At 46.5% G+C, this 23,922-nt stretch overlaps 1 protein-coding gene across 2 annotated transcripts in view; it reads left to right on the top strand.

Annotated features, from left to right (window-relative positions):
- MGMT (O-6-methylguanine-DNA methyltransferase) overlaps window positions 1–23,633 on the top strand; it is a 545,121-nt gene extending 521,488 nt beyond the window's left edge. Inside the window, exon 6 of one of the 2 annotated variants that reach the window (XM_069753943.1) lies at window positions 22,727–23,633. In XM_069753943.1, coding sequence (XP_069610044.1) covers window positions 22,727–22,855 — 129 coding nt within the window. In that variant the 3' untranslated portion in view covers window positions 22,856–23,633. The remainder of the gene's footprint in view (window positions 1–22,726) is intronic. The other variant, XM_069753944.1, reaches the window with a different exon arrangement.
- Window positions 23,634–23,922: the final 289 nt, after the last annotated feature.

Here is a 23,922-nt window from a genome sequence, read left to right as displayed (position 1 = left end):
CCACTCCCATCCTCTCATATATAGGTCAGCGCCACTCCCATTCTCTCGTATAGGTCAGCGCCACTCCCATTCTCTCATATATAGCTCAGCACCACTCCCATTCTCTCATGTATAGCTCAGCGCCACTCCCATTCTCTCGTATAGGTTAGCACCACTCCCATTCTCTCATGTATAGCTCAGCGCCACTCCCATTCTCTCATGTATAGCTCAGCGCTACTCCCATTCTCCCATGTATAGCTCAGCACCACTCCCATTCTCCCATGTATAGCTCAGCACCGCTCCCATTCTCCCATGTATAGCTCAGCACCGCTCCCATTCTCTCATGTATAGCTCAGCACCACTCCCATTCTCTCACCTATAGCTCAGCCCCACTCCCATCCTCTCATATATAGCTCAGCATCACTCCCGTTCTCTCGTATAGGTCAGCCCCACTCCCATTCTCTCATGTATAGCTCAGCGCCACTCCCATTCTCTCATGTATAGCTCAGCACCACTCCCATTCTCTCATGTATAGCTCAGCACCACTCCAGTTCTCTCATGTATAGCTCAGCACCACTCCCAATCTCTCGTATAGGTTAGCACCACTCCCATTCTCTCATGTATAGCTCAGCGCCACTCCCATTCTCTCATGTATAGCTCAGCGCTACTCCCATTCTCTTGTATAGGTCATCGCCACTCCCATTCTGTCATGTATAGCTCAGTGCCACTCCCATTCTCTCATGTATGGCTCAGCACCACTGCCGTTCTCTCATGTATACCTCAGCACCACTCCCATTCTCTCATGTATAGCTCAGCACCACTCCCATTCTCATGTATAGCTCAGCAGCACTCCCATTCTCTCATGTATAGCTCAGCGCCACTCCCGTTCTCTCATGTATAGCTCAGCACCACTCCCATTCTCTCATGTATAGCTCAGCACCACTGCCGTTCTCTCAGGTATAGCTCAGCGCCACTCCCATTCTCTTGTATAGGTCAGCACCACTCCCATTCTCTCATGTATAGCTCAGCACCGTGTATAGCTCAGCACAACTGCCGTTCTCTCATGTATAGCTCAGCGCCACTCCCATTCTCTCATGTATAGCTCTATAGTACAGAACACCGTAAAAAACATGAATAGGTCAATGAGTGCATGAAAAAAAGCAGCAGAAAGGCTTAGAATTTATAAGGCAGTAATCCCTGACTAGATTCCTGTCATATGCTATACCTACTGCCACACCTCACCCTACACGATTTGCAGATAAGAGCAGTATTATTGTAGAGTATATAAGGGATTTGAATCAGGCCTGAAAAGCTTTTTTTTCTTGTACGTGGCAGCAACAAACTCTGGAGTAACGCAAGTAACACTACCAGCTATGATGAATTTATGAGTACAGATCACCTTAAAAAACATGAATCGGTCAATGAGTGCATGGGAAAAAGCAGCAGCAGTGTTAGCATTTATAAGGTAATAATCCCTGACTAGATTCCCCTAATACGCTATCCCTACTGCCACACTTCATTGTAGATGAAGTGCAGATAACAGCGACATTATTATAACAGAATAGAATCTATTTGATAGCAGTATCAAGGAATGTTATTTAATCAAACCTGCTGGGGAATATAGTGGAGCGTTTCGCATCTACTTGGCCTGATATGGAGGAGACCAGAATCTTCTGTACTTGCTGTAAAAACTCTCCTGTCCCAGCTGTGAAATCCTGTCCTGTGTGGCGACCACCTGACTACCCACAACAAGGTACTGAATGACATATTAGTAATAGAACCCAATATCCCTTTGAAGAGACATAGTGGAGGGCCTCAGAAAACATTTTTTTTTCCATTAAGTGCATAGGCTGAAAAACATTTATCCCTGGGGGTTATACATATATATCAAGGAAGGTTCGAGGTAGGCCTCTAAAAATTGTGATGAAGGTGTTGTGGGTAGTACCATCTGTAGCACAGGCAACCAGCTCCTGTTCCTCCTCATCATCATTATCACCCAATCCGTGCTGAGAAGATGAGATGAGGCTGGGCTGTGTAGCATCACACAGTATAGTTTCTTGCTCCATCTCCAGATCCGCCTAGAAAGCCTCTTTAATTTGCAAGCAGCGAGCGATTCAGTAGAAAGAGAAGCGGGATGGTCATGTTGATCATGGCGTCATCACCGCTCACCATCTTGGTCAAGTCCTCAAAGTTTTGGACAACATCACAGATGTCAGACATCCATACCCACTCATCAGCTGTTATGTGTGGAGGCTGACCGGAATACCGACAGGCATGGTGTAGCTGGTATTCAACTACTGCCCTCTGCTGCTCACAAAGCCTTGCCAACATATGTAACGTTGAGTTCCAATGTGTGATGATATCGCGCACTAGTCAGTGAGCTGGAATATGCAAATGCTGCTGCAGCACTGCCAGGGCAATGGGAGCTGTAGCTGACTTGTGGAAATGGGCACACAAACGGCGGGCGTGCTTTCAGAAGTAGCTCAGGCCGATCTGGGTAGGTTTTGAGAAACCGCTGAACCACTAAGTTGAGCATGTGGGCTAGGCATGATACATGTGCATGCTTGCCAAGCTTCAAAGCCGCTGTGCTAGGGCCATTGTCACACACGACCATACCTTTTTGTAGGTTCAGGGGCGAGAGCCACAGATCTGTCTGGTCTGTTAGACCTTTCAACAACACCAATGCAGTGTGCGGTTTGTCAGCTAGGCAGATTAGCTTCAACAGACCCTGTTGCCGCTTAGCCGGGGCAGTGCTGCAGTGCTTCCAGCTTGCGACTGATGTTGATGTTCCGGAAATGGAAGTGGAGGAGCAGGTGCAGAAACTTCTGTAGAAGATGAGGCAACCCTGATTGAACCAGGCCCACAATCCTTGGTGTCGGTAACACGTGTTCCATCCCAGGGTCCAACTGAATCCTGGCTTTCACAATGTTCACCCAGTGTGCTGTCAGAGAAATGTAGCGTCCCTGGCCACAAGCACTTGTCCAGGTGTCTGTGGTTAAATAAACCTTCCCAGTGACAGCATTGGTCAGGGCACGGCTGATGTTTTTGGAGACACGCTTGTGTAAGGCTGGGACAGCTTATCGGGAGAAATAGTGGCAGCTGGGGACCGAGTATCGGAGGACAGCCACCACCATGAGGTTGCAGAAAGCTTCCATCTCCACAAACCTAAATGGCAACATTTCCAGGGCAAACAGTCTGGAAATGTGGCCATTTAGTATTGTGGGTGGGTGGTTGCATATTTGCACTTGTGATCCAAGGACTGTGGAAGGGAGAACTGAACGCTGCTCTGGGACAAGGAGGTTGGGAGGCATCTTCTCCTGCATCATGGACAGGGGATTGGCATGCACGTAGAACAGGGGAAGAGGCAGTGGTGTCACCAGCAGACAATGTTTCTGGATCCTAGCTTCTGGATCCTAGCGTTTGGTCCAACTAGTCGGATGTTTTGCTGTCATGTGCCTGGGCATTTTGGTGGCGGTCAGGCTTGTTCTTGTGTTGCCCCTGCTGATGCTGGCATGGTAGTTGTTGAAAAAGGTCTTTTTTGGGCTAACTGGACGGTCTCTAAAAAAGCACCAGACCTTTGGCTTGTCAACTTCACCCATGTTGGTGCTCTGGGGAACAGTTGCCCACCTTGTGTCTCTGGACCCACTACTGCCTCTTACTGCCAGTTGTGGTGCTGCTGTTCTCTCCCCCTGTGTGCTGCTGTTTTCGCTCTGCATGTCGCCTTCCCAGGTTCACCTCCACACCCTGGTCCTCCTCCTGACTTGCTGACATAACAGCAACACTTGTTAGCAATTGTATGTCATCATCATCCACCTCTTGCAACAGTGATTGCATTTTCAAACCATCGCCTTCTTGTGAGCGTGGCTGCTCAAATATTTGGACATTTCTACATGTCTCACTTAAAACGGGCAGGATGAGAGGCCAGAATCTATAAATGGAAATGTGAACACTCTTTGGAGTGTCCAAGTGTGGGATCACTTGTATATGGGCACTTGGTATGGTAGGAGGAAGGAGAATCAGGGTGAGAATTCTGTGGTCCAGAATCACGGCTACTGAGACTGGACCATGTGGAAGACAGAGTGGTGCTGGCAAAGTGACTGGAAGCATTATCTGGTATCTACCCAGCTACTTTTCACACTGGTCTCGCTTCAAGAGTTCCGCGCCTCCCTACAAAGTGGGACAGGAAGCTAGATCGACATGATGTATGCGTTTGTTGTGCTTCCGCGGCAGGCACAGTTTCGTCTTGCCCATGGCCTCAGCCTTTGCACTCACCATCAGCATCACGTCCACTTCCCTATCCCTTATCACGTGCCTTGCCCATTTTAAATTGGATATGATATATCCCTGTTGAGAAAACGTTTCAGTATTACAATGGCAGGAAAATTGGCCCACTTCAGATGGATGTCTTAGACTGCAGTATGGATAGAGCGATGCTATTTTAAACCAAATATTTTTTTAGGTGTTTTGAGGCATAACTGCAGCACGAAAAATGCTGTATAAAATTACACTGCTGATAAAAATTGCAGTATTACAATGGCATGAACATTGGCCCACTTCAGTTGGAGTTATTAGACTGCACAATACAGCAATGTTGTTTGTAATCAAACAAGGGTTTTTTATGTGTGTTTTGAGGCCCAACTGCAGCATGATAAATGCCTGATAAAATTACACTGCTGAAAAAATTTGCCGTATTACTATTGCAGGAACATTTTCCCAACTCAGATGGACTGGTTACACTGTAGAAGCTATATAGCTGTGCCATTGAGATCCAACCAAGTCTAGCTGTAGGCTTTTGACCCACAGCTGCCGCGGTAAAAATGGTGTACAATATTTCCCTCCTCAGAACAATTAGCAAGATTGAGAATGAAAAGAATATTATTAGCCCTGAAAAGGGTTTTGGTATGAGTTTCAGGCTGTAGCATAAAGGACGTGCAATTCACCCTATCCTGTCCTACAAGATCCCTTCAGCACAATCTCCCCTGAGTGCTGCTAACAGCGGTATTAACCCCTTTACCCCCAAGGGTGGTTTGCACATTAATGACCGGGCCAATTTTTACAATCCTGACCTCTGTCCATGAGGATATAACTCTGGAACGCTTTAACGGATCCCGGTGATTCTGACATTGTTTTCTCGTGACATATTGTACTTCATGATTGTGGTGAAATATCTTTGATATTACCTGCGTTTATTTGTGAAAAAAAATGGAAATTTGGCAAAAATTTTAAAAATTTCGCAATTTTCCAACTTTGAATTTTTATGCAATTAAATCACAGAGATATGTCACACAAAATACTTAATAAGTAACATTTCCCACATGTCTACTTTACATCAGCACAATTTTGGTTTGAGATTTTAACTATAAAAATGAGTCTGGCGTGGGCAGAAGCCCCTTTCCCCCTACCAGTTCGACTCAGTTGACAAGTCTCTTCCAGTTGGAAAGTATGAAGTGACCTGTCAGTTAAGCTGAGCTGGGTGACAAGAGGTTGAGACTCTTATTACTGTCTCCAACTCCTTTTTAGGGGCTCATGCACATGGCCGTATTTTTGGTCTAAGTGCAATCTGACAAAACATGGAATCACACTCGGACTAAGGTGGGTCTATGGGGTCATGCACATGTCAGATTTATCCGACCCAGCCGGTCTGAGGAAAAAATCGTTGCATACTCGAGTCACTGGGTCCTCGGAAACCATCAGATGACATCTGAGTGCACTCCGATTTCCGCAGACTGACAGAATGGAGAAGACTGAGAAATGTTTTTTTCCATCTTCTCTTCATCCGAGAAAAGCGGGTCACGCTATGATCAGAGTCTGATAAGACTCTGGTTTGCATAATCGACCTGATTGTCTCAGATGAGAGAATACACAGTCATCTGCACCTGCCCTAATAGTGTTTTCCAAAAACAAGGCAGATGGAAAGAGACCTGTCAATCAAGCTGAGCTTGACGAGGAGGGCCGAGCGACCCCGCTGAGTGGTCTGATCATCCCATGACCAGACCCTTCACCCTGACCTTGGCTCAGTTTTAAACAGTTTTCTCTAAAATCTCAGTAAATAACTCCTATCTTATTATGACAAGGACCCTTTCTGGTTTTCATGCTGCTGGTGGCTAGGTGACCTTGAATTCAATGCTTCAACCCTCTGGGCTTGGGTGGAGCACGGCAATATGGGTAGACTGGCACTGAGTTTTTCAAGCCAAGAGTAGGGTAGGCACAGGACCCAGTGTTTCTCTACTACCCAAGAGCCCAAATCCTCCTCAAGTCATTCAAAGAGATAGCTGTCAGGCACATGGTCATTTAGCAGACAGCGATGTTTCCTGACCCCCATACACATGAGTCCACGATTTGGCTTTCATGTGTCATTAGCGGGAAGAGAGGAGAGAACCACAATTGGATCAGGTGTCAAAATTCCAACTGCCTGATTCTCCTTTCTGCTGACATCAGTTGTCGTACGTACGAGAGTTGGTTGTTCCCTTATACAACAGCTGCCCTGCCAGTCCCACCAAAAACACTGGGTGCAGATAAGGTATCCAATGTGTTTGGAGGCCTTTTAAATGTTCCATATGTCACATGTATCCAGAAATATGAGCGAACCCAGAGCGGTTCGAGTGCTGGTCATATAATGAGGCTGAAGTATGAAGTCAATGATATCCGGTGGAAAAATGAGACGAGGGACACATGGGAGTTCTCCACATCCATTATGTAAGCAGCAGGTCATTATAAATGTATTGACATGTATATTCACCATATATTTTATATACCGCCCATGACTGAAACCTGAAGGATGCGGACACTTTCTTGTGTTTGCTATTTTTACAGATGCTAGTTGAGTGCTTCTTCTCTCGCCTACTGAGAGCGAGCAGAGGGCCTACGTCTCCCCTCCCCAACATATAACATATTTTGGACCTTACTCATATCGCGCTCATCAATCACTGATGTCAGACCGTTGTATCCTTATCATGAGTGAGAGCAGAAGACCACGTTCCTCTGGAAAGTCAATACTCGTGTTCAGTGTCCTCTGTGAGTGCAGGTCCTGTAGGAAAACGGAAGAATGCTGTCCACCGCGAGAGGGAAAAATGTCCACAATACTCCAAATATTAACACCGCAAATGGTAAAAGTGGGAGGACAAGAGTTACAAGTACAAACTGGTCAGCGCTTAGGGCAGTCAGGACTCACGTACACCATGTAGTCCAATACAGGTCCTGTATTTACATGGGTCAATAAAAGGAGCCACACTCTGTCAACCACTAGACTACTGCCTGCTTCACCTATCTATCTGTCTATCTATCTATCATCTATCTATATATTATCTATCTATTATCTATCTATCTATTATCTATAATCTATCTATCTATTATCTATCTATCTATCTATCTATTATCTATCTATTATCTATCATCTATCTATCTATTATCTATCTATCTATTATCTATCTATTATCTATCTATCTATATCTATTATCTACTGTATCTATCCACATCTATCTATCTATTATCTGTCTCTCTAACTATCTATCTATTATCTATCTATTATCTATTGTAGCGATTTCACTCACTCAGCTGCGACGGCTGACACTCAGGAGACGTGTTCCTTTAAAGTTCACTGGGTTTATTGCTTCATAAACCATGTGGCAAAACAACAGAAAGCAAAATAGCCTTTAGTTCAGGCAAAGGAAAACAAGGGTCCAGTTCATCCGGCTCAGCCCTGAAGCCGAACACACTCATGAGGGTTTCACCTCCACACATATCTCTTGTGTAAAGGATTAGCCAGTCTTATATAGGACTAACCACACCCAGTAATCTATCACATGATTAGCCATGTGGTCTGACATCACCACAGGTCCTGAAACACAAATATATGGTTATATAAAACAACGCAATATTCCGGGCTACATTACAGCAACAAGGCACTTATGTGGCACATACCTCCCGTCGACTACACACCCTTTAGCCATGCTACATACCTCCCCCCTCTGCCTAAAGCCGTGGGGCTTGGCACTTTCTCCCACTAAACAAGGGATTCTTGATAGGGCATCCGCATTACCGTGCAGCTTTCCGGCCCGATGTTCCACATGGAAACTGAAGTCCTGCAGGGATAAGAACCAACGGGTGACTCTAGCATTTCTACCCTTCGTTTCCCTCATCCACCTAAGTGGGGCATGGTCGGATATCAGTCTAAATTTACGTCCCAGCAGATAGTACCGTAATGTGTCCACTGCCCATTTTATGGCCAAGCACTCCTTCTCAACGACTGAGTAGTTCTTTTCAGATGAGGACAGCTTCCTACTCAGATAGAGAACAGGATGCTCCTCCCCATGTAGTTCTTGGGAAAGGACTGCTCCCACCCCAACATCTGAGGCATCTGTCTGAAGAATAAACTCTTTCTTGAAGTTTGGGGCCATCAGAACGGGTTGCTTACACAAAGCGTTTTTCATTTCTTGGAAGGCTGACTCTGTTTCTTCGGACCACTTAACCATTACTGGTTTTGTCCCTTTTAGCAGGTCAGTCAGAGGCGCAGCCATCGTGGCGAAGTTTGGGATGAACCTCCTGTAATATCCCACGATTCCCAGGAAGGCTTTAACTTGCTTTTTGGAAACTGGTTTTGGCCACGTTTGAATTGCCTCCACTTTACTGATTTGGGGTTTTATTTCTCCGTGACCCACTATGTATCCAAGGTACTTAGCTTCTTCTTTACCCAAGGCACACTTCTTCGGGTTTATAGTAAACCCGGCCTCTCTTATAGCATCCAACACCGCTTGGACTTTCTCCAGATGACTCTCCCAGTCCGGGCTAAAGATGACGATATCATCTAGGTACGCAGCAGCGTAGGCCTTATGGGGTGCAAGGACTCTATCCATAGCCCTCTGGAAGGTCGCCGGAGCTCCCTGTAGGCCAAACGGCATCCGGGCATACTGGAAGCATCCATCAGGTGTCGAAAAGGCTGTCTTCTCCTTGGCTTCCTGCGCCATGGGGATCTGCCAATACCCCATTGTCAGATCCAAGTGGATATATATCTGGCGTGCCCAAGCCTTTCGATGAGCTCATCAACACGGGGCATGGGATAAGCGTCGAACTTGGAGACCTCATTCAACTTCCGATAGTCGTTGCAAAACCTCCACTCTCCATCAGGTTTTGGGACCAGGACAATTGGGCTTGACCAACCGCTCTTGGATTCCTCAATGACTCCAAGCCTCAACATACGCTCCACTTCCTTGGAGATAACTTCTCGACGAGCCTCAGGAATACGATAAGGTTTCACATTCACCCGCACATGGGGCTCTGTTAGGACCTCGTGCTCTATGACCTTCGTGTATCCTGGCAATTCTGAAAACAAGTCCCTGTTTTTCTGGAGTAACTCCCGGCACTGCTGTTTCTGGGTTTTCGATAGCGTCTCTGCTATAGTAACCGCTCCAACCTCACCTTCTGGGTTGCTTAATAATGACGGAGTTACTGTCGGCTCTCTATCTTGCCATGGCTTGATGAGGTTGACATGGTAAACTTGGAATGGTTTCCGTCTTCCTGGTTGGTGAATTTTATAATTTACCTCACCAAGTTTCTCGACAACCTCATATGGCCCTTGCCATTTGGCCAAGAACTTGCTTTCCACCGTTGGAACTAACACCAGAACTCGGTCTCCCGGATTGAACTGCCTCACTCTTGCAGACCGGTTGTAGACCCTGGCTTGAGCTTCTTGTGCTTGGAGAAGGTGTTCTTTCACGATAGGCATCACCTTTGCAATCCTCTGCTGCATCAGGGCCACATGCTCAATGACGCTTCTGTGGGGCGTGACTTCGGCTTCCCAGGTTTCCTTGGCTATATCCAGGAGTCCTCGTGGATGTCGGCCATATAGAAGCTCAAACGGTGAGAACCCTGTGGAGGCCTGTGGAACTTCACGAATGGAAAACATCAGATAGGGTAAGAGACAATCCCAGTCTCTACCGTCTTTCTCTATAGCTTTTCTCAGCATGCTCTTTAGAGTCTTGTTAAACCTCTCAACAAGACCATCTGACTGGGGATGGTACACCGAGGTCCTCAACTGGGAGATCTTCAGGGCTTTGCATAACTCCCTCATCACCTTGCTCATGAAAGGTGTACCCTGGTCAGTCAGGATCTCCTTTGGCAGACCTGTCCGGGAAAAGACATGGACCAACTCGCGGGCTATGCTCTTTGAGGAAGAATTCCTCAAGGGAATTGCCTCAGGATAGCGTGTGGCATAGTCCAGGATGACTAATATATACTGATGGCCCCGAGCTGATTTAACTAAGGGACCGACCAAGTCCATGGCAATTCTCTCGAACGGTACCTCAATAATGGGCAGTGGCACAAGGGGGTTCCGGAAATGAGGAGTAGGAGCAGTTAGCTGACATGTAGGGCAGGACCTGCAATAGTTCACTATTTCCCGGTGACACCCAGGCCAATAGAACCTCTGCACAACCCTTTCCTGCGTTTTTTCCACCCCTAGGTGTCCACCCAAGATGTGTGAATGGGCCATGTCCAACACTTTCCGTCTATACGGACCCGGCACTATCAACTGCTCTACCAACTCCTCCCTTATTTTCGTGACCCGGTACAACAATTCCCCCCTCAACAGAAAATGGGGAAATCTTTTGTCTGCCCCCGGCTCCTGTACCACCCCGTCAATAACTGTGACATTATTAAAGGCTTCCCTCAGAGTGGGGTCCCTATGTTGGGCAGTCCCAAAATTTTCACCGGTAACCTCTAACTCCAGAATGTCAGATGTAGGGGATACTTCCTCCTCATCCCCAACCAGAACACAAAAAGGAAAGCTGTCTGCCTCTGGGTGTGGCGATACCGTTCCAGGGTTCACTGGTTCCCTGCCAGGGAGCTCAGAACCCTTTCCCCACAAATCCCAAAACAAACAGAAATCCCGGCCAATAATTATAGGGTGCAACAAGTCCTGAACTACGCCGACCATGTGGGATTCAGTGCCACATGCCGTTTCAATGTCCACCCTGGCCATAGGGTAGTCCTTTGCATCACCATGTATGCACCGCACTCCGACCTTCTTTCCTGGGAGCAGGTGAAGAGGAAAAGTGGCCCTCACCAGGGTCACTAGGCTCCCCGAGTCTAACAGTGCCGTTACTGCTTGACCGTTCACCTTTACGGGACACGCATGAGGTCCCTCGTTGGATGGAGAGTTCACACTACAGACTGGATACGCATAGTATGAACAACGGCGTCCCATGCTGCAGTCCATCTGCTCAGTGGCTTGGGAACAACGGGCAGCTATATGTCCTGGCTTGTGGCACCTCCAACAAATAACATCACCCGTGGGGACCTTGGGCACCACCTCCCCCGCCCTTTGTGACCTTGGACGCACCACCCCTTTTTGGGACTCAGCTGCCCTCTGGGACCCCCAGTACGGCATGGGCTGCCTCCCGAAGGAGCCTTCCAACCCTTGGTATCTCTCAACCAGTCCGATCAGCTCGTCGGCATTCTGGGGATCACCCTGGGCAACCCAAGACTGTATAGGCCTCGGGAGGGAATGGACAAACCGATCCATCATCACCCGTTCTACCATCTGTGCAGGCGCAGAGGTCTCTGGCTGCAGCCATTTCTGGACCAGGTGCAACAGATCAAACATTTGGGAACGAGGTGGTTTGTCCCGGTGATAGCCCCAGGAGTGAACTCGCTGTGCCCTGACAGTCAGTATCACCCCCAGACGTGCGAGAATCTCGGCTTTCAATTTGTGATACTCTTTGGCATCCTGCAAGGTCAAATCATAGTACGCCTTCTGGGGTTCTCCCGTCAGGTATGGCGCAAGTACCTCTGCCCACTGCTCTGGCGGAAGTTTTTCCCTCTCAGCGACCCTCTCAAACACCGTCAGGAAGGCCTCAACATCATCCCCGGGAGTCATTTTCTGCAATGCGCGTCTTACCGTCTTCCGGACGTGGGTGTCATCAGCCAAACCTGGGGTTGGGGCGCTCGCCTTGCCCTGGATGGCGGTTGCCAGAAGCTGCATCTGCTGCTGATGCTCCTGCTGGCTCTGTTGTAACTGCTGCCGTTGCTCCTGCTGGCTTTGCTGCATCTGCTGCCGTTGCTCCTGCTGGTTCTGTTGTATCTGCTGCTGGCTCTGTTGTATCTGCTGCATCAACAGCCTGTTGGTCTCTTGCTGCCTTTGCTCCTGCTGGACCAAGTGTTTCAGCAGGTCCTCCATTTTCTCCGGCAATGCTTGCTGGCTTGCAACAGCCTTGACCCAGGACATTCAAAAATAAACTCACGTCTCCGCTGGGAACGCTGCCCGCATTCTCCACCAATTGTAGCGATTTCACTCACTCAGCTGCGACGGCTGACACTCAGGAGACGTGTTCCTTTAAAGTTCACTGGGTTTATTGCTTCATAAACCATGTGGCAAAACAACAGAAAGCAAAATAGCCTTTAGTTCAGGCAAAGGAAAACAAGGGTCCAGTTCATCCGGCTCAGTCCTGAAGCCGAACACACTCAGGAGGGTTTCACCTCCACACATATCTGCTGTGTAAAGGATTAGCCTGTCTTATATAGGACTAACCACACCCAGTAATCTATCACATGATTAGCCATGTGGTCTGACATCACCACAGGTCCTGAAACACAAATATATGGTTATATAAAACAACGCAATATTCCGGGCTACATTACAGCAACAAGGCACTTATGTGGCACATACCTCCCGTCGACTACACACCCTTTAGCCATGCTACACTATCTATCTGTATCTATTATCTATCTACTGTATCTATCCACATCTATCTATCTATTATCTGTCTATTTATCATTCTATCTTTCTATTATCTATCCACATCTATCTATCTATCTATCAATCTATCTATCCACATCTATCTAAAAAAAAAAATACCGGAAAAGCAACAAATAAACCAGAGATGGGTTCCAGGCCTCCCAGACAAATATCCTGTTGTCATGTAAATATCATATAAGAGAAGCAGGCAGCACTCCAAGAAATTAAAGTGAAAAAAGAGACTTTATTTTCCCATCTGGTGTGGCGACGTTTCTGCTGTGAAGAGACATTCTGAAGCCTCACCAAGCCTTTCACAGCCGAAACGTCGCCACACCAGATGGGATAATAAAGTCCCTTTTTTCACTTTAATTTCTCGGAGTGCTGCCTGCTTCTCTTTAATTATATCTATTTATTTATCATCTATCTATTATCTATTACACTATGTAACAAATTTTTATTTATTTTTTGTTCCTTTGTCCAAAGTGTGTTTTCCTAACCCGTTATGCCTAAAACAAATGGAAAATTATTGTCGTTCCACAAAAACTTTGCTTCTGTGATCAGGACAATGAAGACTACTCAGTATTGAATACAAATGGAGAATTTTCACGAAAACAGACAAATTTCAAAATTTCTTAGTCCTGATCACAGAAGCAAAGTTTTTGTTTTAGGCATAACGGGTTAGGAAAACACTTTGGACCCAGGAACAAAAAATTAATAAAAATTTGCTATAGTGTCATTTCCATTTTTTGACACAATACGAAATTTTTCGGGCCTGTGGTTATAAAATCAAAGTCTGTGCTGAATGTAGTCATGTTTCCATAGTCTTTAAACACAAGCAGTTGAAATATTACACTTGGAAGCCAGGAACAAAAATTGTTTTACATAGTGTTATCTATCTATCTATCTATCTATCTATCTATCTATCTATCTATCTATCTATCTATCTATCTATTATCTATCTATCTATTATCTATCTATCTATCTGTGTATCTATCTATCTATCTATGTATCTATCTATCTATCTATCTATGTATCTATCTATCATCTATCTATTATCTATCTATCTATCTATCTGTGTATCTATCTATCTATGTATCTATCTATCTATCTATCTCTATCTATCTATCTATCATCTATCTATTATCTATCTATCTATCTATCTATCTATCTGTGTATCTATCTATCTATGTATCTATCTATCTATCTATCTATCTCTATCTATCTATCTATCTATCTATCTATCTGTATATCTATCTATCTATCTATCTATGTATCTATCTATCTATCTATCTATCTATCTATCTGTGTATCTATCTGTCTATCTATCTATCTATTTATCTATCTATCTATCTGTGTATCTATCTATCTATCTATCATCTATCTATCATCTATCTATCTATTATCTATCTATCTATCATCTATCTATCTATTTATCTATTATCTATCTATCTATGTATCTATTATCTATCTATCTATCTATCTCTCTGTGTATCTATCTATCTATCTATTATCTATCTATCTATTTATCTATTATCTATGTATCTATTATCTATCTATCTATCTATCTGTGTATCTATCTATCTATCATCTATCTATCTATCTATTTATCTATTATCTATCTATATCTCATCTATCTGTCTCTTTGTTAGTCACTTGCTCTAAATGAAGACAGGTGATGCACTTTGGTGAGGTGTACTTACTTATATTGGGGGTATGTTAACCTTTGCAGTGCATTTCCGAGTTGTGCTTATTGTGCGAGTCCAAGAGATCTGCAGGATGAGACTGAGATTTAGTTTTCATGTCTGTGGCACATGAACCAAAAAAACTTCTGACATGTGTAAAAAATCTTTATATTGTTTGAGCTAGCCCTGGGTTTCTAGAGACCAAATTTATTTTTTTTTTCGGGGGGGGGGGGGGGGGAAATTTATCATGGGTATATAGAAGTACGTGTCTGCCTGAGAAAAGAACAAAATGAGCAATGAGCTTTACTCCCTCCCCGCTTCCCCAGCGCTGCCTACCTGCCTCAGTGCTGCCTCCCTGCTGCTGCCCCAGCGCTGCTTGCCTGCCGGTGCCCCAGCACTGCCTTGCTGCCCCAGTGCTGCCTCCCTGCCACTGCCCCAGCACTGCCCCCCTGCCGCTGCCCCAGCTCTGTCTCCCAGCCGCTGCCTCCCTGCCACTGCCTAGGCACTGCCTCCATGCCGCTGCCCCAGCACTGCCTCCCTGCACCAGCACTGCCTCCCTGCCGTTGCCCCAGCACTGCCCTTCTGCCGCTGCCCCAGTGCTGTCTCCCAGCCGCTGCCTCCCTGCCACTGCCCAGGCACTGCCTCCCTACTGCTGCCCCAACACTGCCTTCCTGCCGCTGCCCCAGCGCTGCCTCCTTGCCGCTGCCCCAGCACTGCCTCCCTGCTGCTGCCCCAGCGCTGCATCCCAGCCACTGCCTCCATGCCTCTGCCCAGGCACTGCCTCCCTACTGCTGCCCCAACACTGCCTTCCTGCCGCTGCCCCAGCGCTGCCTCCTTGCCGCTGCCCCAGCAATGCCTCCCTGCTGCTGCCCCAGCGCTGCATCCCAGCCACTGCCTCCATGCCTCTGCCCAGGCACTGCCTCCCTACTGCTGCCCCAGCACTGCCTTCCTGCCCCAGCGCTGCCTCCCTGCCGCTGCCCCAGCACTGCCTTCCTACCCCAGCGCTGCCTCCCTGCCGCTGCCCCAGCACTGCCTTCCTGCCCCAGCGCTGCCTCCCTGCCGCTGCCCCAGCACTGCCTTCCTACCCCAGCGCTGCCTCCCTGCCGCTGCCCCAGCACTGCCTTCCTGCCCCAGCGCTGCCTCCCTGCCGCTGTCCCAGCACTGCCTTCCTGCCCCAGCGCTGTCTCCCTGCCGCTGCCCCAGCACTGCCTTCCTGCCCCAGCGCTGCCTCCCTGCCGCTGCCCCAGCACTGGCTTCCTACCCCAGCGCTGCCTCCCTGCCGCTGCCTCAGCACTGCCTCCCTACCCCAGCACTGCCTCCCTGCCGCTGCCCCAGCGCTGCATCCTAGCCACTGCCTCCATGCCTCTGCCCAGACACTGCCTCCCTGCCGCTGTCCATGGTCTTTGGTGACATAACTGCATCTGTGATATCTCTACTAAGACATGTGACTACTGCAGCCAATCACTGTGCTCTTTGAGTAGAAAATGTATTTATTTTGCGCAGTTGAAGACTATTGTGCGACTTTTGTGCTTTATAGTCGCAAAAAAAGGTTAAAAAAAAACATTGGAAAAAGCTTTTTTGATTTTGTTCAATTTGGCACAAAAAAACAGTAACAAGTGCCACAAGACAAAAAAAAAAAAAAGAAGAGCCACTTAAAAAAAAAAAAAACAACAACCTGCAAATGATGAATCGGGGGCCATGGTGCTAATGAAACGCAATGGACGCTTAAAAAACATGATTTCTATCTACAGAAACAGCGCCACTCGTGTCCATGGGTTGTGTCCGGTATTACGGTGTTCAAGTGAATGGCATTCTGCCTTTCGAAAATAGTTCTGCTGTTTTTGGAAGACAGTCATGTTTTTATGTTTTTTTTTCTCATATTTTTAACCAGAAAAAAATACAAACGTATTCTATCGCCTGTGGTCTCGTATTTCCCTGTGTGTACGGCTGTGGGATATGTCAGCGAGAATGAAGGACAGGTAATAAACGCCGTGCTATAATAAACTGTCCCACTCCTGTTATTATGGTCATTTCTGCGATGTATCACATTCCTCATAACTCATCATTTATTACGCTTCTTTTACTTGTGGGTTTTTATGTTTTTTTTAGGCTTGTGATGTAGCATCTCCAGCTCTACCCCTCTCCTATAGCGCTTATCCTTCTCTACAGAAATCATCGATTTGTTATGTGCCTTTTGGATGGATCTTTGGAACCTATTTGATTTTTATTATTACTTTTTTTTTTTTTTAGAAATTGTTGTCATTTTTTCCATTTTGTTTCTCCCGTCCCCCTAAATGTCTGTCTCACGTTATGGAGAAATCTCCCGCGAGCGCTCACCTATTTTCTCAGTAATAATGAACAGGTGGCCATAATTTGCAGGTTTTACAAGGGAATCATAGGTGCGGCACTAAATTCTTTGTTATATTCCATAGGAGGTCCGGGCACCAGATGGTGTCATTTAGGGGAAAGGGAGGACAAAACGGTGATTTAGGTAGAAATCGTTGGCCCGAAGCATGAATGGAGGCAGCAGTTGTACAGTTCATATTTTCCCTCCTCCTTCTTATGCTTCCAGCAAAAAAAAAAAAAAAATCAAAAAATGTTATGTTTTATTATTTGTGGATTATTTTTTACTTTACTTTTACTTTGGACTTAAAGTAAATTTTTTTATTTTTTTTTAATTTTCTTTTTCACTTTTTTTTTGCTTCTCCGTTCCCTTCTTTCTGCCAGTGAATGAAAACAGAATTGTTTAAATTCACATGCCAATAGCTAAAAATGTATTAAAAATGCGGACAGCCGTCTCTTAAAGGGGTTGTCACAAATGGGACAGGTTATTGTTAGGGATGAGCAAAAACATTCACGCTACCCTGGTCCAGCGTCTGAACCAGGGCAGTGTGCACTCATATGCCGACATCCTGGCTCCTCCTGCGATTACTAGCCCCTCGTGATGTCATGACGTGCGTCACGCTGTGATGTCATCATGGCCTAGGAATCACAATTGGAGCCTGCAATGCCGGACGATAAAGTTTGCACTGCCCTGGTCTGGATGGGAAAAAGTAGCAATGTTGATGTCGAACCCGATTAGTGTGAATGTTTTTTGCTCAAGTCTACTTTTAACCTGTCTTTTCTTAGTCTATGACAACCCCTTTAAGACATAGTGGCCATTGAAGGCTTTAAAGGGGTTTCACACAATTTGGGAACGTTATATAATTTGGAAATTACTATTATTTATCCGCTTCCGCCCTCATCGATCGAGTGCCGTTGGGAATCACATGCTGTATATCATTTATAGGCGCCACCCCCAACCCTGCCCCCGCTTATCCCGGTAACACCCTCATTCTGCTACAGAACATCCACTTTTTGCGCGGAGTGTACAGAAATCGCACAACTTTTCGGCCAAGGTGTCCGAGAATATCCAATTTTGGCAACTATGCAGTCAGCCAATGGTCACAGCCATCATGTTCTGTACATGCATCAGCAGCACTGAGACCAGTGATTGATAGCAGCGGTAATCACGGCAGGACCAGCGGAGGATTCAACAGATCAGTAACGGTAATTTCTTTTAGTATGTTCCTGGCTCATAACAGAGTTTTGTACAATATATTTTACTTTGTTCTCAAAAGCTGAAAAAACGTCACCCTCTGTTCATATGTAGGAGACTGTCATAGTCACATGCTGTACATGACTCCTAGGCCCCGCCCCAAGTCCTGCCCCCGCCCCAGGTCCTGCCCCCGCCCCAAGTCCTGCCCCCGCCCCAAGTCCTGCCCCAGGTCCTGCCCCCGCTCCAAGTCCTGCCCCCGCCCCAGGTCCTGCCCCCGCCCCAAGTCCTGCCCCCGCCCCAAGTCCTGCCCCCGCTCAAAGTCCTGCCCCCGCCCCAGGTCCTGCCCCCGCCCCAAGTCCTGCCCCGCCCCAAGTCCTGCCCCCGCCCCAAGTCCTGCCCCCGCCCCAAGTCCTGCCCCCGCTTATATCAGTAACGCTCCAATTCTGCTACAGAACGTCCACTTTTTGGGCGGAGTGTACAGAAATCCCACAACTTTTCAGCCCAGATGTCCAAGATCAGCCAGTAGCCTCAGCCATCATGTTCTATATATGCATCAGCAGCACTGAGGCTAGTGATTGATAGCAGCGCTGATTCCCGCAGGATCAGTGGAGGCTCCAGAGTATTCAATCGGTAAGTAATAATTATAATTTTAGAATGTTTTTATTATTTTAGAACGTTCCTGACTGACAGCCGGGTCTTATACGATACCTTTTACTTTTCCACCTGTTTACATGTTGGAGGTTCTCATAGTCACCTGCTTATGTCAGGACATGCTGGGAGTTGTAGTTGCCCACATCTGGGAGGTGCACATTGTGGGCTCTTTATATTAGGCATGTAAATAGTAAAAAGTGGATTATTGGCGGCAGCAAAAAGTCCGGATATAATCAATGTAAAAAAAAATGCAAAAATCAGTCCGAAAAGATCCTGAAAATGGGGAAAAAGCCGCCAGCAGCACATCACATAGGGGAGGCCGTCCGCGCCGCGCGCAGATACTCCATTGTTTTCTTTTTTTAGCAGACATCATTTGCTATCATCAGTACGCTGCATTATGATGTCCTGTGTGATTCGCGGCTGATTCCCTGCGGGACGCGGCTGCCACCATTGCTATGTTTGATTTATGATGTTAGCATCTTGTTCGGAGGAAGCGTTTGGGGACGCACAATACGTTCTTAATCAAGGGGTTAATTAAGTTGTGCGATGCAAGTGTTCATAGAGCGCCCCATATCCAGTGCGCGTGGCGTTACTGCACGGCATTCTGGAGCACATTTATCGCGGGCGCTGTCACTGACCTGCGCCATGATACGGTATCCCACCACCAGTTCTATAGGGGCCCGTGCATTAATAACGACCACACATCTGTAATATTGGGCTGTAGGAGAGCGGGAAAACTTGGCTTCTTTTTTTTTTATTTTATTTACTCCACATACAGCGCCACTGTTCTTCACAGGTCGTGTGTGGTATTGCAGGCCAGACCTAGTCACTTAAAGGGGCGTTCCAGTCTTCGAAAATGGCAACGCCTGTCATCTGGGCAGATGGGAATTTCTAGATCTCTGTGGGTCCCAGAATTGGGAACTTAGGGAAAACGACGGAATGGAAGAGACTTGTGGCGCGTGAGCCATGCAACTTAATTCATTTCCTGAGCGATGCGCCCCAAGGATCGCCCACTTTTAGGCAAGGATGACATAAACACTGGCCCGATTGGCGCAACTATGTAATGTGCATCCAGCCGACCCACTCAATCCACCAGAGGACATAGATCAATGTGAGCCCCAAAGGTGGTGACCCCACTTATTACCGTACCTATCCAGGTGGTGACTGTTGTAGAGCGGAACGCCCCTTTAAATGGAGCTGAGCTGCAGTACCAGATGCAGCCAGTACACTAGTGTGGTGCTGTTTTCGGAAGCTAACCCCCATTTTATTCTTCTCCCGTAAAATCTTTAGGGGCCCAGATTAATTTTGCTTTAAGGACAAAGTAAACCTTCACCGATAATAAAAATGGGGGTCCCATGTTTCCCTCGTGGATGGAGCAGTAGTGTGCTACTGACTACGGCTGGGGTGGTCACACATGCATAGAATAGACCGATGCGGACCCCCTCCAATTATTGTTATTTGAGGCTTGGACCCCCAACTGCAAAGTTTACTGATAAAGTAAAGAAACTTGTTCCTGCCCACCCGCCTGGCATCAAACGGGCACAAACCTCAGACTCAGGGAGGAAGGGGTTAAAGGGGAACACTCCTCCGGTTCCCACGTACCACTATCGCCCACCCCACTACCACCCACCGTGCCCAAATGACCCACCCAACATGTGCAGCGTATAAAAATGCAAATAACCGTCATTATGCATCGCCATCTTGTGCGGCCCAGCGATGCCCCTTTGTCACAGACAGTTGGCATTTTGTGGGAAAATGGAGATATACGGTTTCATGTTTGTTTCATTTATTAATTAATTGATCCGCCGACGGCAAAGGTTCCCAGGAATGAGCAGAGCGGCGGCCGCCTCGCCTGCTCTGTGACAGGAGATAATTCTCAGGGAATTAAAAAAAACCAACAACTTTCCATAGAATTTTATATTGTGTCGTTCCTCTGTAAATCTTCCTGGAAATATGAAAATACATAAAAATCTGATGATTACTATTTCACAGCCTGACTCTGCGTATAATGGTGGAAGGATTCGCCTCATTGAAAACAGGACTGACGACAAACCATTGTTAATGGATTAATTTCCAGGAAGAGTAACAGAGGGATGACACAACCAAGAAAACATATGATTATTTACCAGTACAGTCGTCACCAGTAATCTTAGAATAAATTGACTACTGCAGTAGGCTTCCCATTGGCTAGACCCTGGTCTTTTTTTTTTTTTTTTTTTACTTTTTCCAGGAGTAACACTAGAGTGTTGGGAACATGGAAAAACTCTCTGAAAACTAAAATGATTATTTACTAATAAAGACATTACAGAATAGCTGACAGGTAATCGTACAAGAACTGAACAAATGTGATCGGCTTCAAATTGACAAGGGGAATAATAGGAGGAACAGTGGAACACGGAAATCAGTCCAATTATTTACCAGGACAGTCGTTGCAATATAAATGCCAGGCCTTCCAAGACATATACTGTTATAGTCCTCTTTCCAGTTGACAAGAGGAAAAAGAGTTGTTAAGTCATTCTTTTCCAGGAGGAATAACTGAGGAATTGCAGGTAGCAAAGTTCTAAGTAACTGAATGCAACTATCTACTAAAGTGATTTGCTAAAACACATTTGATAAAATCCGTTCTATTCATTTCCTTAGAACTTTGCCTGGTGCCATTCCTCTGTTGTTCCTCCTGGAAAGGAATAAATGAATAATTGTGTGTTGACATTGCTCTTTTATTATGACACGGCTGACCGGTAATATTAAAAGAAATTAACTAGTTGAGTCGGATTCCAATTCTCTGGCAACCAATTGTCTGGAATACCTCCGTTAAAACCTAAGATAAAAAGTTTCAGGACTGGCCTCCAGGGAATGGATCATTGAATCTTATGGTTTTACTCAATGTTTTTTGCAATTATTAGAAAATGTCCATAAATCGCAATAGTTTGGAGACCACAGGAATTAATCTAGAGGTCAGATGGGGCTTCTGTTACCCAGTCTATTGCAGACTTCCTTTTTCCCGGAGTAATAACAGAGGATCAATCAAAGTTCTCAGAAAATGAATCCAGTAACAGGTTATCTTCCAAACCGTTAACTGTTGCAGTGCTCTTTTCAGTTTGCAAGGGGAACAAAAATCACTCAGTTGTTAAATTCTTCCTTTCCAGGAGGCATTACCGAGGAACGGCATAATGCAAGCGTTGGGGCATATTGCATCACACGTATTAGGAGAGCGCCCATAGGAATTAATCTAGAGGTCAGATGGGGCTTTTATTAATCAGTCCATTGCGGAAGACTTCCAGTTAATGGTAGAATAACCTTTTTCCCGGAGTAATAACAGAGGGCCGCCATATTGAAAGGTTCACAGAAAACGAATACTAGTTCAGATGTGACTTACAAGAGTGAAGGCTTCCAGTTGACAAGGTGAATTTATTCCTTTCCCGGAGGACTAATAGGAGGAACGGCACAGTGCAAATTACTAGCAAAAAAAAAAATCTAATTATTTACTAGTATCTAAGAATAGCTAAAAGGTAATCGTCCCCCCAAAAAAATGACTGTTTAACCAGTTTACAAGGGGAACAAAAACATCCAGTTGTTAATTTCTTCTTTTCCAGGAGGAATAACAGAGAGACGACACAATGGATTAGCGATGAAGGAATGTGCTGGGATAAGGTGTTACCTGAGCATGCTTGGGTCCTAATCGAATGCTCGAAAAATATGTCCGAGTCGCCGCGGCTGCATGTCTTGTGGCTGTTCGACAGTGTTCGACACTAGTGATGAGCGAACGGGCTCAGATAAGGTGTTATCTGAGCATGCTCGAGTGCTAACGAGGGTCTTCGAATAATATGTCCGCGTCCCCGCCACTGTTCGACAGCAGGGATTGCCTAACAGCTGCAAGTCATGCAGCTGCGGGGACTCGGACATATTTTTCCAGCACGGCGTAGATCCTCGGTTAGGACCCGAGCATGCTCAGATAACACCTCATCCCAGCACGTCCGCTCGTCGCTATAAAGGAGGCTGACGCCAGGGGTCAGATTGCCGGGTTACCCCATGCTTTCCGGGAACTCCTCGCCTCCATCCGTCTGCGTCATCCCCGCCGCCGCCGCGTCCCTTTAATGAACCGCTTTCTACTAATCGCTCCGTGTATATCTCTATTTTCTCTTCCAGGTGCCACTTATCATCCCGTGCCACCGGGTGATCTGCAGCGACGGGAAAATTGGCAACTACAGCGGCGGCAAAGGAAACAATGTGAAGCTCTGGCTCTTGGCACACGAGAAGCATGCGAAGGAAATGTGAACGTGCGCGTCGTGCCTTCACCTAGGAGCTGTACGGCAGCCAAAGCACATAACCCCGGCGCGGCGCTCCGCAGGCTTTCACCACGCCGCAGCAGAATTCCGGAAAATTGTAAATATTTGAGTGGCGTATAAATATAATACAACATCCGACGTGCGCGGCGCGGTGGCACTACTGTATTAAAAAGGCTGGATGTGTCCTGGGGGACGCCGCTTGTGTGCTCGGCCTTGTTTTACCATTTTCCAGCAGAATGAGGACAGCCGCCCCGGCCTGTCGGGCTTGTGTTCGGTTTTCATCTCCTCTCCTGTTTTGTTCTATTTTTAATGCCCATTAAAGCAAAGAAAAAGAGAGGGGAGTGGCGTGGCAAATCCGAGGTTCAACTGCCCCGGCGAGGAAGCATCTGGCGTATGGAGGGGACAGCAGGCAGCGTCCTGGCCTTACGTGCCACTCACAGACACATCCACCCGCCTTGTATTCATCCTAACCCCTGTCCCTGTGCCAACATCGGTGCCCGGCGTTCCCACCTAATCCTTTCATGTACGTCGCTGCCACTCATTACAATAAAAGAACATTTTGCTTCTGCCTTTCTTCTAGGAAACGTCCATTGTGCTTTTGTTTATGTCCTTTTTTTTTTTATCGTTTAGATCCTTGAGTAGATGTTGAAAGGATCTTGATGAGGATTTTTTTTTTTGCCGACTTCCTTCATTTCTCTGTGTTTTCCTGCCAGGAAAAATAGATTCGGACCCAGTAACGGTTAATAATAAAAAGTTGTATAAATACGCATCTGTCCTGGCTCAGATGACACCTTGTTTTTTTGTTTTTTTTATTAGGATGTTATATTGATGGGCAGCTATTTCTTATAAAGAGATGAGCTCCGTTTAAGAAATATATACCTGAGCTGACTGACCGCACGCCGAGCCTTGGGGGGTTATGTTCACACGCGGAAGATGAAAGTCCAGTCCGTGCATCTGAGTTAAAGGGAACCTGTCACCTGAATTTGGCGGGACCGGTTTTCGGTCATATGGGTGGGGTTTTCGGGTGTTTGATTCACCCTTTCGTTACCCGCGGGC

This window comes from Ranitomeya imitator, chromosome 2, assembly GCF_032444005.1.
Source record: "Ranitomeya imitator isolate aRanImi1 chromosome 2, aRanImi1.pri, whole genome shotgun sequence".
Classification (NCBI taxonomy): Eukaryota; Metazoa; Chordata; class Amphibia; order Anura; family Dendrobatidae; genus Ranitomeya; species Ranitomeya imitator.
The sequence above is the reverse complement of the archived record's forward strand: the minus strand, read 5'-3'. Positions and strand labels throughout refer to the sequence as shown.